Below are 16,155 nucleotides of genomic sequence, written 5' to 3'. Positions count from 1 at the left end.
AAGCGACTAAGTTCATTCAATTGTGAGTTGTTGTTTTTTAATCAAGCATTACGACTTATTTCAAACAATCATTATTGTTCAACGGAACCTTATCTATAATTCCAATTCCGATATGCTGTTCTTGTTGTGTGTTTTTTTCAGTCAAATAAAGATAATTTGACAATTGTTAGTCCTAGTTATGGTGCTTAACAACATTTCCTTTGGAAACATGTGTACCAATACCTATGTGAAAAACTACAGTTCTATAAACAAGCTCAGTAGCAAAAAGATTAAACATAAGGAAACCAAGTAACAACAACGATGCCAACAACACCAAGACTATGACGATAACTCTGCAAAACACAAACAAGGTCAAAATTGGCGAAATGACAATGAATTTTTGATTATGTTAGTAAGGCTATTATAAAACCTATTTTCAATTTGAAAAACAAAGTGAAAATACTCACAGCATGGACTTGTGTTATTTTTCCAGGTTTAATTCCACCTGATATATCTATTCGCTTGAAGTAATAGATGAAGTCGACCGGCAGTAGGTTTTGTATAGTAAATGGGGCCATTATTAATATGTTGTGACCTGGAAGAACATCTCTTTGCCCATCTTCAGGGTAATGTTCATGGAACACTGCCACACAAAACCTGCAAAGTTTGAAGCGATTGAGGCTCATACAATTAAAATCAAACTTCAACATAAGAGCCTTAGCTTTACAAATTACAAACAAATTCTTAAAAAAAATGTTTTTGTGATTAGTTTAAAGATTTTCATTATCACAATCAGACACATTCATTTGTGTAATTGTAAATTCTAAAATAAAATAGCTAGATATGTTTGAGTGTGCCTTTAATGATGAATTCATGCCCAAAACAGGGTAAAGGAGGTTACACCCCCTTTCTGATATTGTTTCCAAAGTTATTTATATTCATTTCAAGGTACTTCCTATCGTTTTAAAAAAAATATACAACTGTCCGAACAAAAAAGCAATCTCAACAACTTTACAATAGTTTGCAATTAAAGATTAATCTTCATTGCAGGATTTACCTAGAACTTCAGCCTGCAACATATGCCATAATCTCACTTATTTTCTTGGGATTTTATTCTAAATGGAAATCAGAAAACCTCACTTAAACTCATTATCTTAGATTAGTCCATTTATACCTATACACAGAATCCACACTACAGCACGTGCGCACATGATTTACTATTTTGCCTTTCTTGCCATGTTGCCAGCTTATTGGTTCACTGCAGAAATCAACTGGCCAATCAACAGGCTTCATCCATAATCTCGAGTTGATATAGCTGATTGGGATTGGTCGCTTCTGGTTTGAGTTGATTATGAAGGTTTCGTAGCGACCTGTAATTTTTTTTTAATGGATTAGAACAGTATATAACTGTGCATAGAAGGGCTGCGTAGGAAATAATTTGGAAAATAACTGACACACAAAATTTACACAAAACCTGACGACTGTGATTCATTATTGAACATGTCCGTTATGTTGTGTGTGTGTTGTTTTTATTAATTCTGATAGTTTATTTTGTTGGTTCTTTTCCAAAAACAAATCCTTCATCCTTATCACTACTAAAATTCAATACCTGGAATGACGGGATTGTCCATTTTTAATTCAATGGACTCGTCAAGCTTGTTATGCACGACCAGTGCTGATCGCAGGGTGATCACTTTCCGGGCCGTTCCTTCATGGGCGATGTCAAATACAACACGCGTCAGGGGGTCCTTAGGCTGTAAAAATAAGACCCATTAAAAAGATTACCTTCTACTGTGAATTATATCTATTTTGCCATGACTGTGAAAAAATTATATTATCTTAATATGCTTAGTCTTGTGTTGTGGGGGAAACCCTAATTTACTGGGGGAAAACTATTTGTACCAATCGCCTTCTTCTACATAGAAAATGAGTTATGAAAACCGTATATGACTGTGAAGGTGAAAATATTCCCTCTGTCATTAAGCAGAATAACATATCAATAAAGAGTACAAACAGTATGTAAAGAATTGTTCTGTAAAGAACGTTGCTTAACGTGTTGACAAACAAAGACACATACTTTGCTTTCATAATTATTATCACATGGTTTACAATAACCTTTGCCATTTTCACAATCCATAGAAAACGACACAGTCATCAAACCTCATGTCTTTCCGAATTTTCACAGCCATCTATAGTATTAGTATTTTTTCTCTCTATTTCTCATATTTTTTCCTCCGAACTATCTATGGGTGCGTCCCTTACGGTCAGGAACATTACAATTTATATGAACCATATACAACGTTTGTAACTGACAATTAAGATCATGTGAGTGAAGAATAAAGGCAGTAAAATTCAAAGCCATAGCTATATTTTTATAATTTGGAAAGCATTTCTGAGACTGCCAAAATTATCTAAGCCATTGAAAGAAATGTTTCAATCCTCCAGCTCTTGCAAAAAAGTCAACATACAAGTTATGGTAAATTAACAAAAATCCTGCAAATGTATTCTCACACTCACCTGTCATAACCATTATATGATTTTAGACGCTCAAGAAAAAAAATGTCTTTATTTATTGTCCATTGACTTCTGTCTAATAATTCATTAGATAATTTCACAACTGATTTTGTAATAGTTCTTCTAATTAAAATATACATTACCCCAACAAAGATGGTTTGTTTCTCATGGTCAGGTTTGGCGTATCTAAAAAACGTCCCGACTTTGTCCACTGACAGCGGGTTCAATGTTTGCCATCCATCCACACGCACCTCTACTTGGTTCACACGCAACGTCTGGGATTTCTGTAGTTAATACGTTTTAATTTCCATTTAGTTTGAAGACAAATATAAACTGGTCAGCTATACAATGATATTGATAATTCTGGAATTAATTTCCTAGATAGAGCTCAGTATAGATGTCCTTTTTGAGAGGCCAAGTTAACATTACTGTTTGGGATGGAGCCCCATGACCCCTTGGGTGAGGGGTGGACACCTACAACTCACACCCTTTACCTGAAGGAGTTTTGTAGCTAAGTCACAATCAAATAAAGTTGTATAATTAAATAATTAATATATATTGTTTTAGATAAAAAAATATTCTGGGATCTTCTAGTCGAAAGTAAGAATTACAATACATGTGAATATCAGTTATATTCAGTGATCATTATGAAAACAAAACTCAAAAGCCAAAACTATATTTCATATCCCAAGATTAACAGTTTAAACATCTTCTTGTTTGATCTAAACACAACACATGAGCTGTCACTGTAAATGATGTATGACCCTAAAGTGAACTTCAAATTCTGAAAAATCATACTTTTTTTATTACATTTTGATGTACTCATCCGAATGCATTGGGGTAAAAAGTAAGAGCCAGTTACAGAAAGGTATATCCACCTTATGTCTTATCTTTTCGTGCCTCTGAAAGTTGAATGACACATCTTCATTTGGTGGCACTTGGACCCAGTCCTGGCTTGCCGGCTGGGATGTAAGGTTATCTCCCCCTACCTATCAGAAAGAATTAAAATAGAGATCAAATAAACTATAATCATACTAATATGTCAAAGATTTTTTTCGATCATAAAACTATTACCTTTGATCGAACACTAACTGTACTATCACAATTGCATTCCCATTCACCACTTAAGGTTTTAAACACAGTTTCATTAATCTCTCAAGGTTAAGATTAAGTTTCAGATTGAGTAAAGACTCCTCAAAGGTCTTCAAAACCAAGAGTAACACCAATTGTGAATGTATGTACATATAGTTTACATCAGCCATTAGCAGTATTTTCAAGACTTTGGTGGACTTTTCTCAGCAACAATAAAATCATAAATTTTTTAAAGTTAAAAAATGCTACCATGGGCAAGCAGTCATATTACATCATTAAGCCATCCTACTATAACAGTTTTACCTGTGAAGGTGTTTTGGTTACCGGTCTAAACCACAACAGGGAACCAGTCTGGTTTCGTATTGCATAGGGTCTGAGAAGTTGGCGACGTTTCACGCTGGTTAAAGACTCCATTCCTTTCTTAGCTCTGGAAAATAAATTGTCAGTTCTGTTTTTTAAGTAAACTGCCGTAATTCTGACATCATAAAATCATAATCAATTATCAGTATATTTATTAAAGAATGGAAATATTTAACTGTCTTCAAAAGTATGGAATATTTACTACAATATAAAACAGAAAGCAAACACATTTCTTTGAATTTTTTCCCTTGAATAATAGTTTTTGAGATATTATTTCCCTTGTTTGTAACTTTACCATGAACTTGTCAGTATAGAAGTTTATAAATAAAGCCAGATTTCAATGACTTATTAAGTCAGAATTTCTCAAAATAATACGAACCTTCATAGTGATTGCACAACATAAATGTGTATTTTCTAGCATTTGTGCATGACCATACCGCTACATCATCCACTTAATAAAACTGTTTTATGCCTGAATCAAACTTTGGCAGTTCATTCCGTCAGAGGCTTTATAAATCATTAAATCAAACTATATCCAGAAATCTCAATAGTCGAGAAATGAGTGTAAACACTTTAAATAATCTTTGAGTATGTTGTTTGCACATATTTATTTTTATTTTGGAGCATATAAACTAAAATGCCAATACTTGAGCAAAGATGACCATCAAAATGCCAAAGTCAATGAAGTGAATCAATGGGTTACATTATAGGTCATCAGCCTTTTATATACTTACAGGAAATGAACCTGTTCATAATAAACGTTTTCCAAAACAAAGTCAAGTATTTTGATAATCACATTCTGCTTACATGAAGAACTTGACACATAAATGTAACTGAGAGATAGGAAGGCTAACTTTCTCAAAGCATGTGACAATTTTCAAAATTAAATCGCCTTTAAAATCTACTATTGTTGGGTTTATTTATGTTTGAACATGCACAGTTTCTTTATTCAGCTAGTATAAATAAAATTGACAGTCTGAACTTATAGTGGTGTATATATTCCAAAGGTTTGACTCAGAAATGGTACATTCCACTCACTCCTCTGTGTGTTTGTAGTAGTCCGCAGCCCACTTGTCTTTTGTCATGTTGTACAGGTCTAACAAGGTGGACGTAACTGTCAGGTTTAGGACTTCAGATGCTAAAATTAATAAAATAGTACTTCATTTAAGATAAAAGCTTCAGGACGTCAGATCCTAAATTAGGTAAAATTGTACTTTATTTTACATAGTATTTTTACAACTTTAGTAATTTAAATTCAGAACTATTTACGGTCATAATATTCTTAAAAAGCAGTTACCATCTTTGTTATCATTTAAGATCAGCAGTCTTCAAGTCAAGCACTGGTAAAATAGTTATAAAGCTTAAGTGTACACAAATCACATGGCTTGGTAAGTACAGTTAATGTAGTTGTGTTAGGATTCAGCGTTGCTGATCCAATATCTATATTTAACTCAGAATGTAGTGTCCTTTATATAAATAGAAATGATGTACACTTTAAAATTAACTACATTTAATAGTGACATTCTTGCCAAATCTCATGGAGACCTGATGAGTACTGTTGTTAAAACATCACAAAACAAATAAATGTTTAACAACAAATACTGCCATCTCTATACCTCTCTCATTGTCTGATACCCCGGAACACTATCATATAACCTCATATAATTAATGAGGCAGTTTCATTGGTGCCAAATAGGACCCTCTAAGGAACTAGAGCAATGAAACCAAATTGTGTGCTATTTTTCTATATTTAGTAACAAAACCTCTGTATGGTGTCATGGTTAATTTCTCAGAGTTTATCAGTTAATTTTACATGATTCTAATATGGTGTGAACAGATCTAGGTACCAGGGCTGCTGATGATGAATCTCACCTTCATCCAGGTATGTTTTGAGCAAAAGTGTGTGTTTTTACCTGATATTTCCACAGACAGCTTTTGCTCTTGGTGTTTGAAGTTCCGCCACTGTGCATGACATCTACAAGTATCAAAATGAACAATGTTTTCATACTTAGTTCTGTTCATCACCAGAGTGCAATAGTACTGATATTACAAATAATTTTTCGTTTTTAAATGTAACTCACAAAATCAAGTAACTGTTACCCTGATGAAAACTAAATAGAGTCAAATCGCTTATTAAAAAACCTCAATTGTCTTCTTTATTAATTCTAATCAATCCAGTATTTGCTCAACTTATCTCATTTTATTTATTCTCACCAATCTAACAAAAGCTCAACTTATCTAAGTGTATTAATTCAAACCAATCTAGCAAATGCTCCACTTACCTACGTTTATTAATTCAAACCAATCTAGCAAATACACAACTTATCTAAGTGTATTTATTCAAACCAACCTAGCAAATGTGCAACTCATCTAAGTTTATTAATTCTAACCAATCTAGCAAATGCGCAACTTATCTAAGTTTATTAATTCAAACCAATCTAGCAAATGTGCAACTTATCTAAGTTTATTCATTCTAAGCAATCTATCAAAAGCTCAACTTATCTTAAGTGTATTAATTCAAACCAATCTAGCAAAAGCTCCACTTATCTAAGTTTATTAATTCAAACCAATCTAGCAAATGCGCAACTTATCTAAGTTTATCAATTCTAACCAATCTAGCAAATGCGCAACTTATCTAAGTTTATGAATTCAAACCAATCTAGCTAATGGGCAACTTATCTAAGTTGATTAAATCTAACCAATCTAGCAAATGCGCAACATATCTAAGTTTATTAACAATCTAGAAAATGCGCAACTTATCTAAGTTAATTAATTCAAACTAATCTAGCAAATGCTCAACTTATCTAAGATTATTAAATCAAATTAATCTAGCAAATGCTCAACTTATCTAAGTTTATTAATTCAAACCAGTCTGTCAAAAGCTCAACTTATCTAAGTTTATTAATTAAAACCAGTCTATCAAATGTTCAACTAATCTAAGTTTATTAATTCAATCCAATCAGCTAATTCTCAACTTATCTTTGAATATTTATTCAGACCAATTTAGCAAATGTTCAACTGATCTAAGTTTATTAATTCTAACCAATCTAGCAAATGCTCAAATTATCTAAGTTTATTATTTGAAACCAATCTAGCAAATGCTCAACTTATCTAAGGTTATTAATTTTAACCAATCTAGCATAAGCTCCACTTATCTAAGTTAATTAATTCAAACCAATCTAGCAAATGCTCAACTTATCTAAGTTTATTAATTCCAACCAATTTAGCAACTGCTCAACCTATCTTAGTTCATTAATCCAAACCAATCTAGCAAATGCTCAACTTATCTAAGTTTATTAATTCAAACAAATCTAGCAAATGCTGAACTTACATAAGTTTATTATTTCTAACAATTATATCTAGCAAATGCTTAACTTAACTAAGTTTATTGAGTCTAACCCTTGAATTTAGCAAATGCTCAGCATATCTAAGTTTAAAGGTTCTAACTTAAGTTTATTAATTCTAACCAATCTAGCAAATGCTCAACTTATCTAAGTTTATTAATTCCAACCAATTTAGCAACTGCTCAACTTATCTTAGTTCATTAATCCAAACCAATCTAGCAAATGCTCAACTTATCTAAGTTTATTAATTCAAACAAATCTAGCAAATGCTGAACTTACCTAAGTTTATTAATTCTAACAATTGAATCTAGCAAATGCTTAACTTATCTAAGTTTATTGAGTCTAACCCTTGAATTTAGCAAATGCTCAGCATATCTAAGTTTAAAGGTTCTAACTTAAGTTTATTAAATCTAACCAATCTAGCAAATGCTCAACTTATCTAAGTATATTTAAATTCCAAACAATCTAGCAACTGCTCAACTGATCTAAGTTTATCAATTCAAACCAATCTAGCAGCTGCTCAACTTATCTAAGTTTATTTATTCAAACCAATCAAGCAAATGCTCAATTTATCTACGTTTATTAATTCTAGCCAATCCTGCAAATGCTATCTAGCAAATGCTCAACTTATCTAAGAATATTAATTCAAACCAATCTAACAAAAGCTCAACTTATCTAAGTGTATTAATTTAAACCAATCTAGCAAATGCTCCACTTACCTACGTTTATTAATTCAAACCAATCTAGCAAATACACAACTTATCTAAGTGTATTTATTCAAACCAACCTAGCAAATGTGCAACTCATCTAAGTTTATTAATTCTAACCAATCTAGCAAATGCGCAACTTATCTAAGTTTATTAATTCAAACCAATCTAGCAAATGTGCAACTTATCTAAGTTTATTAATTCTAACCAATCTATCAAAAGCTCAACTTATCTTAAGTGTATTAATTCAAACCAATCTAGCAAAAGCTCCACTTATCTAAGTTTATTAATTCAAACCAATCTAGCAAATGCGCAACTTATCTAAGTTTATCAATTTTAACCAATCTAGCAAATGCTTAACTTATCTAAGTTTATGAATTCAAACCAATCTAGCTAATGGGCAACTTATCTAAATTTATTAATTCTAACCAATCAAGCAAATGAGCAACTTATCTAAGTTTATTAATTCAAACCAGTCTGTCAAAAGCTCAACTTATCTAAGTTTATTATTTAAAACCAGTCTATCAAATGTTCAACTAATCTAAGTTTATTAATTCAATCCAATCAGCTAATTCTCAACTTATCTTTGATTATTTATTCAGACCAATTTAGCAAATGTTCAACTGATCTAAGTTTATTAAGTCTAACCAATCTAGCAAATGCGCAACTTATCTAAGTTTATTAATTTTAACCAATCTAGCAAATGCTCAACTTATCTAAGTTTATTTAAATTCCAAACAATCTAGCAACTGCTCAACTTATCTAAGTTTATCAATTCAAACCAATCTAGCAGCTGCTCAACTTATCTAAGTTTATTTATTCAAACCAATCAAGCAAATGCTCAATTTATCTACGTTTATTAATTCTAGCCAATCTTGCAAATGCTATCTAGCAAATGCTCAACTTATCTAAGAATATTAATTCAAATCAATCTAAGAAAAGCTCAACTTATCTAAAGGACTCACTTCCAATGCTCTAACAGTGGTTCCCAGCCTGAAAATGTCCTGTTATAATAGTCAGCCATAACTCCAAACCTTGCCCGTCCTTCGTTACCCGGCTCATACTTTAGGCTTATTCCTGGAACAAAAAAAGTTCAGTACAATGTCCTTTTATAGTCAATTATCTATCAAACACCGGCTCAGTGTCCCCACATACACAAACTAGAACTATTGGAGGAGGTAATGCTTATCGCATATGCCAGGTGATTTTAAAGAGAACTAATTATTTACCAGAAAATGTCATTTCAACAATAGGTATGTTACTATATTGGCAGTCAAACACGGACACAGTGTCTTCACAGACACCTATACCAACTTCAACTATCACAGGCATGAATACAATCCCAATGATGCTTAATTTAATGAAACACAGAGTACACACTTAACAAGTCAGATCCATCAAGGGTTTGTCAGCATATTGGCAATAATCTGTCAAACACAGGCACACTGGCCACACATAACACTAGAGCTAACACAGGAGAGAAAACTGCGCTCAACTGCAATTTTACTTCAAGATTTTTAAATATTCACCAGAGAATACCGGTTTGTTTTTCAGAGTATGTCAACATATTGTAAACATATGCATGGATCTCACAGAAACCAAAAAGATCCAGATTTATCAAGGAGAGAATCATCTCTCAAATCAAGTCACGATAAACTAGAACTATCACAGAAGTAATTAGTACCCTTGTGTGTCGATTGAATTTAAAGATTCTAACCTAAAAATATCGTTTCTAACAGAGGTTTCTATGTCAGCATTCTGGAGCCTACAGAAACTAGAGCTATCACAGGAGTCAATACTTCTCCACACTCCCTTTTTCATCAAACAAGAGGGCCAAATGGCCCTGAATCGCTCACCTGTCATATATTGCACATTCTTCCATTATATACAAATATTGAAAACCTAAGCCTATGAACACGGGGCGTGGCCAATTTTGACCCCAGGGCTAAAGTTTGAACAATCTTAATAGTGGTCCGATAAACGATGCTTCATACCAAATATCTAAGGCCTTCGCCTTTTGGTTTCAGAGAAGAAGATTTTTTAAGTTTTCATCATATACATATATAAGGAAACCCATGACCGCCCGGGTGGGGCCATTTTTTTACCCCAGCGCCAAAGATTGAACAATATTGGTACAAGTCAACTAGATGATATATCATGCCAAATATCTAAGCTCTTGTCACTACTTGATTTTACATGTGTATCTATATATGTATATTTGTTATTAATTATTGTATGTGGCCCATATTGAAAATTGGTATGTGTACTAAATATGTTATCCAGTTTAAATTAAGACGTTACTTGTCTTTGTGAGTTCGGAGAAGATTTTTAAGTTTTAACTATAACACATATAGAGAAAACCCATCAGCCCCGGGGTGTGACCAATTTTGACCCCAGGGCCATAATTTGAACAAACTTTGTAGAGGTCCACTAGACGATGAATCATGCCAAATATCTAAGCTGTAAGCAACGTAAGTTCAGAGGAGATGATTTTTGAAGTTTTCACTATAAACATATAGAGAAAACCCATGACCCCCCAAGGGGGCGGGGCCAATTTTGACCCCAATGCCATAATTTGAACAATCTTTGTAGAGGTCCACTAGACGATGAATCGTGCCAAATATCTAAGCTCTAGTCCAAGTAAGTTCAGAGGAGAAGATTTTTGAAGTTTTACCTATAAACATATAGAGAATACCCTAACCCCTCGGGGCGGGGCCAATTTTGACCCCAAGGCCATAATTTGAACATTCTTTGTAGAGGTCCACTAGACGATGAATCATGCCAAATATCTAAGCTCTAAGCAACGTAAGTTCAGAGGAGATTTTTGATTTTTTTTTACTATAAACATATAGAGAAAACTCATGACCCCCCAGGAGCGGGGCCAATTTTGACCCCAGGGCCATAATTTGAACAATCTTTGTAGAGGTCCACTAGACGATGAATCATGCCGAATATCTAAGCTCTAGTCCAAGTAAGTTAAGAGGAGAAGATTTTTGAAGTTTTAACTATAAACATATCAAGTATACCCATGACCCCCCGGGGCGGGGACAATTTTGACCCCAAGGCCATAAATTGAACAATCTTCGTAGAGGTCCACTAGACGATGAATCAGTCAAATATCTAAGCTCTAGTCCAAGTAATTTCAAAGAAGAAGATTTTTGAAGTTTTCACTATAAACATATAGAGAAAACCCATGACCCCCGGGGCGGGGCCAATTTTGACCCCAGGGCCATAATTTGAACAATCTTTGTAAAGGTCCACTAGACGATGAATCATGCCAAATATCTGAGCTCTAGTCCAAGTATGTTCAGAGGAGAAGATTTTTGAAGTTTTAACTATAAACATATAGAGAATACCATTGACCCCCCGGGGCGGGGCCAATTTTGACCCAAGGGCCATAATTTGAACAAACTTTGTAGAGGTCCACTAGACGATGAATCATGCCAAATATCTAAGCTCTAGGCCAAGTAAGTTCAGAGGAGAAGATTTTTTAAGTTTTCACAATAAACATATAGAGAAAACCCATGACCCCCGGGGCGGGGCCAACTTTGACCCAAGGGCAATTATTTGAACAAACTTTGTAGAGGTCCACTAGACGATGAATCATGCCAAATATCTAAGCTCTAGGCCAAGTAAGTTCAGAGGAGAAGATTTTTTAAGGTTTTCACCATAAACATATAGAGAAAACACATGACCCCCCGGGGCGGGGCCAATTTTGACCCAAGGGCCATAATTTGAACAAACTTTGTAGAGGTTCACTAGACGATGAATCATGCCAAATATCTAAGCTCTAGTCAAAGTAAGTTCAGAGGAGAAGATTTTTAAAGTTTTAACTATAAACATATAGAGAAAACCCATGACCCCCCAAGGGGGCGGGGCCAATTTTGACCCCAGGGCCATAATTTGAACAAACCTTGTAGAGGTCCACTAGACGATGAATCATGCCAAATATCTAAGCTCTAGGCCAAGTAAGTTCAGAGGAGAAGATTTTAGTTTTCACTATAAACATATAGAGAAAACCCATGACCCCCGGGGCGGGGCCAATTTTGACCACAGGGCCATAATTTGAACAATCTTGGTAGAGGACCATTTGGTGATCCTACCTACTATATATCAACGGCCTAAGCCTTGTAGTTTGGGAGAAGAAGATTTTTAAAGTTTTTCCTTTTGGTTGCCATGGCAACCAGAGTTCTGCATGGAATTAAATTCTTTGAACAACTTTGATAGAGTACAACCCAAGGAACATCCCTATGAAGTTTTATTAATATTGGCCGAGCGGTTAAGGAGGAGATGTCTTTTAAGTAAATTGTTGACGGACGACGCACGACGGACGCCGGACAAAAGGCGATCACAAAAGCTCACCATGTCACAAAGTGACAGGTGAGCTAAAAAGTGCTGATTATTCACCTGAGAAAGTCATCTCCACCAGCGGTATGTCAGCATCCTGGCAATCATCTATCAAACACAGGCACAGTGTCTTCACAGAAACCTACAGAAATACAGGTAATTGACAGCCATTTTATTCATGAAGGGTAGTGGGGTTTTTTTTAATTAAGCAAAGGAAAAGATATACTTCTTCATAATTAGATATTAAAATATTTAACATAATCAAGAAAATATTTCAATATTGGATAAGTATATTTCTTTATGGGCATAGCAGAACATGGATGTAACTCGGTATAAAATATAGAGAGTTATTGAGTTACATTTGTCCATAGATGTGCCCTCGATTTGTTAAACTGGTTTTCATCAGTCTATCTTAAATAACCTTTAACCAGGTAATTTCGAAAGAATATCTTTTAAATTAACTTTCCCCTCAGATGCATTCGTCAATTATTTCAATAATTATTTCCTGGTATTTTAGCATTTAATAGCAATGTTCAAAATCAGATCATACCTCTATTGTTGTTACTTTTTTTTCCCCTTTCTTTTGTTTTGAGGACTTGGAGTTTTCAATCAGCCAGTAAGCTGCCTCATTCAAGTTGTTGTTATTTGTTTCCAGGGCGTTTGCACATTCAGAATGGCTGAATCCGAGTTCCTCAAGTTTATTAATGTTGTACTCTGGAAAAAACAAATTTTCCAATTTCAATGATTGTTTCTATTTATTTTTTTTAAATTAAAATGCGTATGAATAAATTTGATGGAACATAGAGGGACTTTCTTCTATGAGTGTTTTTTCGGGGCAGAAAAACAAAGACCATATTATAATGAATGCAATATTCTAATAATATAGAATTGAAATCAACAGTTCTAAGCTTTAGCTATGGGGATCTAGGTTAATGATTCAAACTTGAGAGTTATGGTTGACATCAACCGATTCCAACTTTAATAGGGCTATAGCTTTGGGTAACTGTGCCAATGGTTTAGACTCGAGTGCTTAGTGTGACATTTTACTTCATAACATAAATTCAAGTTACCTGATGGTGGACTGTTGTGGACTGGGCTATTGGTTTGGACTTGAGTGTTTTGTGTGACATTTTACTTCAATAACAAGATTTAACTAGAGCTATCACTGAAGGTGATTTATACCCCCGAACGCTGCCTCTCATTATGATTTATCATTGTATGAAGTTTTATGAAATTCCATCTAGTAGTTTTTAAGTTACTGTGCGGACAAACGTTTGACAACAAAAACACAGAAAAAGGCAATAACTCTGTAATTTGCTAAAATAGTGTAATGATTCATGTACACTGAACTCCTTCTCATTGTGCTGCACTATTGTATAAAGTTTTATTACATTCCATCCGGTAGTTTATAAGTTATGCTCCGGACAAGAAATAAATAACAAAGGGCAATAACTATGTATTTGGCTGAAATAAAATTGCGGTTCCTGCACACTGCACTTCCTCTCATTATGATCTATCACTATGTGAAGTTTTATTAAATTCCATCCAATAGTTTTCAAGTTATGCTCCGGACAAGAAAAAGTAACAAAGAGCAGTTACTCTGTAATTGGCTGAAATAGAATTGCAGTTCCTGTACACTGCACTTCCTCTCATTATGATCTATCACTGTATGAAGTTTTATTAAATTCCATCCAATATTTTTCAAGTTATGCTCCGTACAAGTAAAAGTAACAAAGGGCAGTAGCTCTGTAATTGGCTGAAATAGAATTGCAGTTCATGTACACTGCACTTCCTCTCATTATGATCTATCAATTTATGAAGTTTTATTAAATTCCATCAAATAGTTTTCAAGTTATGCTCCGGACAAGAAAAATAACAAAGGGCAGTAACTCTGTAATTAGCTGAAATATAATTGCGGTTCCTGTACACTGCACTCCCTCTCATTATGATCTATCACTGTATGTACTGCACTTCCTCTCATTGTGCTTTACCATTGTATTAAGTTTAAATAAATTCCATCTAGTAGTTTGCAAGTTAATGTCTGGAAAAGAAAATGACAGCAAAAAAAAAAACAAATAAAGGGCAATAACTCAGTAATTAGCTTAAGTAGAGTTATGGTTCTTGAACACTGCACTTCCTTTTATTGTGCTTTACCATTTTATGAAGTTCCAATCAATTCCATCCAGTACTTTTCAAGTTGTACTCCAGACAAACATAAGTAACAAAGGACAATAACTCAGTAATAGGCAAGAATAGAGTTATGGTTTTTGTACACTGCACTTCCTCTCATTATGCTCTACCATTGTATGAAGTTTAATCCAATTCCTTCCAGTAGTTTTTAAGTTATGCTCCGGACAAGGTAAATTGCAACGGACCGACCGACAAACCGACGGACCAACCGACCGACCACAGGGTGACTCCAATATATCGCCTTCGAACTTCGTTTGTCGGAGGTATAATTAACATAAATGCCACTTACCTGAGGGTACAGCTGTGGGGGACCGGGCTGATGGTTTGGACTTGAGGGTTTTGGGCAGTGAGTCCCAGATGGCTAAAAATAGCTGCATGTCTTGGTAGGAAAGACGGACATTCAAGGTATCATCTAAGGTTACCTGTAAACAGATAAAACAACGCCTGAAGAATTACACCCTCAATGCAAACTGGCTTGCAGGTTTTCTTCATTTGACAAAAGCTTTCCCAGGCTGGTCCAATTTCTGTATTTTAAGATTGTGCTGCCAAATACTAGAGTAAGAATTGGTTTTGTTAATTTAAGTCTAATTTTAATTACTGTGTATATTTTTTGTGTCAAATGTCTGGTGATAATCTCTAAAAAATAACCCTCAATTTAAACTGGTTTAATGGGGCAAAATATGAGTCGATGCCAAAACTTTTATTTGAATGCATTATGCAAAATATCCTACTTATATATAAAAGCAGTGACCAATAGAACATCAAACAAAGACTATACAATTTGTAATAAACCATGTATGTTTCAAACAATGCGAATTTACTTTGGCTATAGAGTTTGAAGAACCTAAGATTGCACTTTAGCGTATGTGTACTACTTGTTCATAATTTAAAGAAAGTCAAGTTAAATAAAAGAAGAAAATAATTTGAATATTTTAAGTATAATTAAATTTATAGCATTATTTGGAATAAAAAACTTTTTTGGATTTGTGGAGCAATATTTTGACCCAGTTTTAATAAAAAAAAACAAAATTCTGTTACTGATATCTAATTCTTTATATTTCCTAACCTCTAAAAGCAGGTGTTTATCCCCAAACACCCTTGTGTCTGATAAGCCCAGCTCCATTGGTGAGTGCCTTAATATGGGCGTGTAGTTTCTATTCCTTTCCATTGTCACTTGTATGGTAACAGGGTCTACTATCGAGAGGGCTGTTTCCTCCTCCGCTTGTAAAGAGCACGAGAAAACTTCGAGACTGTGCAACGTAAAGGATAGGATCTTCTCCTTTGACTGAGGGCGGTAGGATAGCACTGCTGTGCACTGTAAATAGAACCAATTTTGACTGTAAATAGCAGGACATCACTGTATTTTTATCAATATTTCAAATGAATTATATTTTTCAGTACTATGAGTTTTGTCATCACATACGTAATGGCAGATTAAAGAAATCTAGACGCTGCATGGAGTTCGCCTTACCCTGAGTATTACAGCATTGGTATCGAGAGAGGACAGGTTTTCAACAACCACAAACTCAGTCTTTGTAACATTCAGCTTTAGCTCAAAGGGAGGGTCAGACTGAAAATTAAAACAATTCATCATAATTAATATCATATTGCTTATTAATTTA

At 34.1% G+C, this 16,155-nt stretch overlaps 1 protein-coding gene across 4 annotated transcripts in view; it reads right to left on the bottom strand.

The window, feature by feature from the left end:
- LOC128238472 (intermembrane lipid transfer protein VPS13D-like) overlaps window positions 1–16,155 on the bottom strand; it is a 91,826-nt gene that overhangs the window by 27,347 nt on the left and 48,324 nt on the right. For all 4 annotated transcript variants that reach the window (XM_052954429.1, XM_052954428.1, XM_052954427.1 and 1 more), the window contains exons 41-54: window positions 16,005–16,103; window positions 15,600–15,848; window positions 14,823–14,955; window positions 12,894–13,057; window positions 12,404–12,485; window positions 8,962–9,073; window positions 5,859–5,920; window positions 4,984–5,083; window positions 3,889–4,012; window positions 3,372–3,482; window positions 2,637–2,777; window positions 1,589–1,733; window positions 1,154–1,349; window positions 447–636 (exon numbers count right to left, since the gene is read on the bottom strand). In XM_052954429.1, coding sequence (XP_052810389.1) covers window positions 447–636; window positions 1,154–1,349; window positions 1,589–1,733; window positions 2,637–2,777; window positions 3,372–3,482; window positions 3,889–4,012; window positions 4,984–5,083; window positions 5,859–5,920; window positions 8,962–9,073; window positions 12,404–12,485; window positions 12,894–13,057; window positions 14,823–14,955; window positions 15,600–15,848; window positions 16,005–16,103 — 1,908 coding nt within the window. The remainder of the gene's footprint in view (window positions 1–446; window positions 637–1,153; window positions 1,350–1,588; window positions 1,734–2,636; window positions 2,778–3,371; window positions 3,483–3,888; window positions 4,013–4,983; window positions 5,084–5,858; window positions 5,921–8,961; window positions 9,074–12,403; window positions 12,486–12,893; window positions 13,058–14,822; window positions 14,956–15,599; window positions 15,849–16,004; window positions 16,104–16,155) is intronic.

Source organism: Mya arenaria, chromosome 6, assembly GCF_026914265.1.
Source record: "Mya arenaria isolate MELC-2E11 chromosome 6, ASM2691426v1".
NCBI classification, from domain to species: Eukaryota; Metazoa; Mollusca; class Bivalvia; order Myida; family Myidae; genus Mya; species Mya arenaria.
This window is presented reverse-complemented; position numbering and strand designations above follow the sequence as displayed.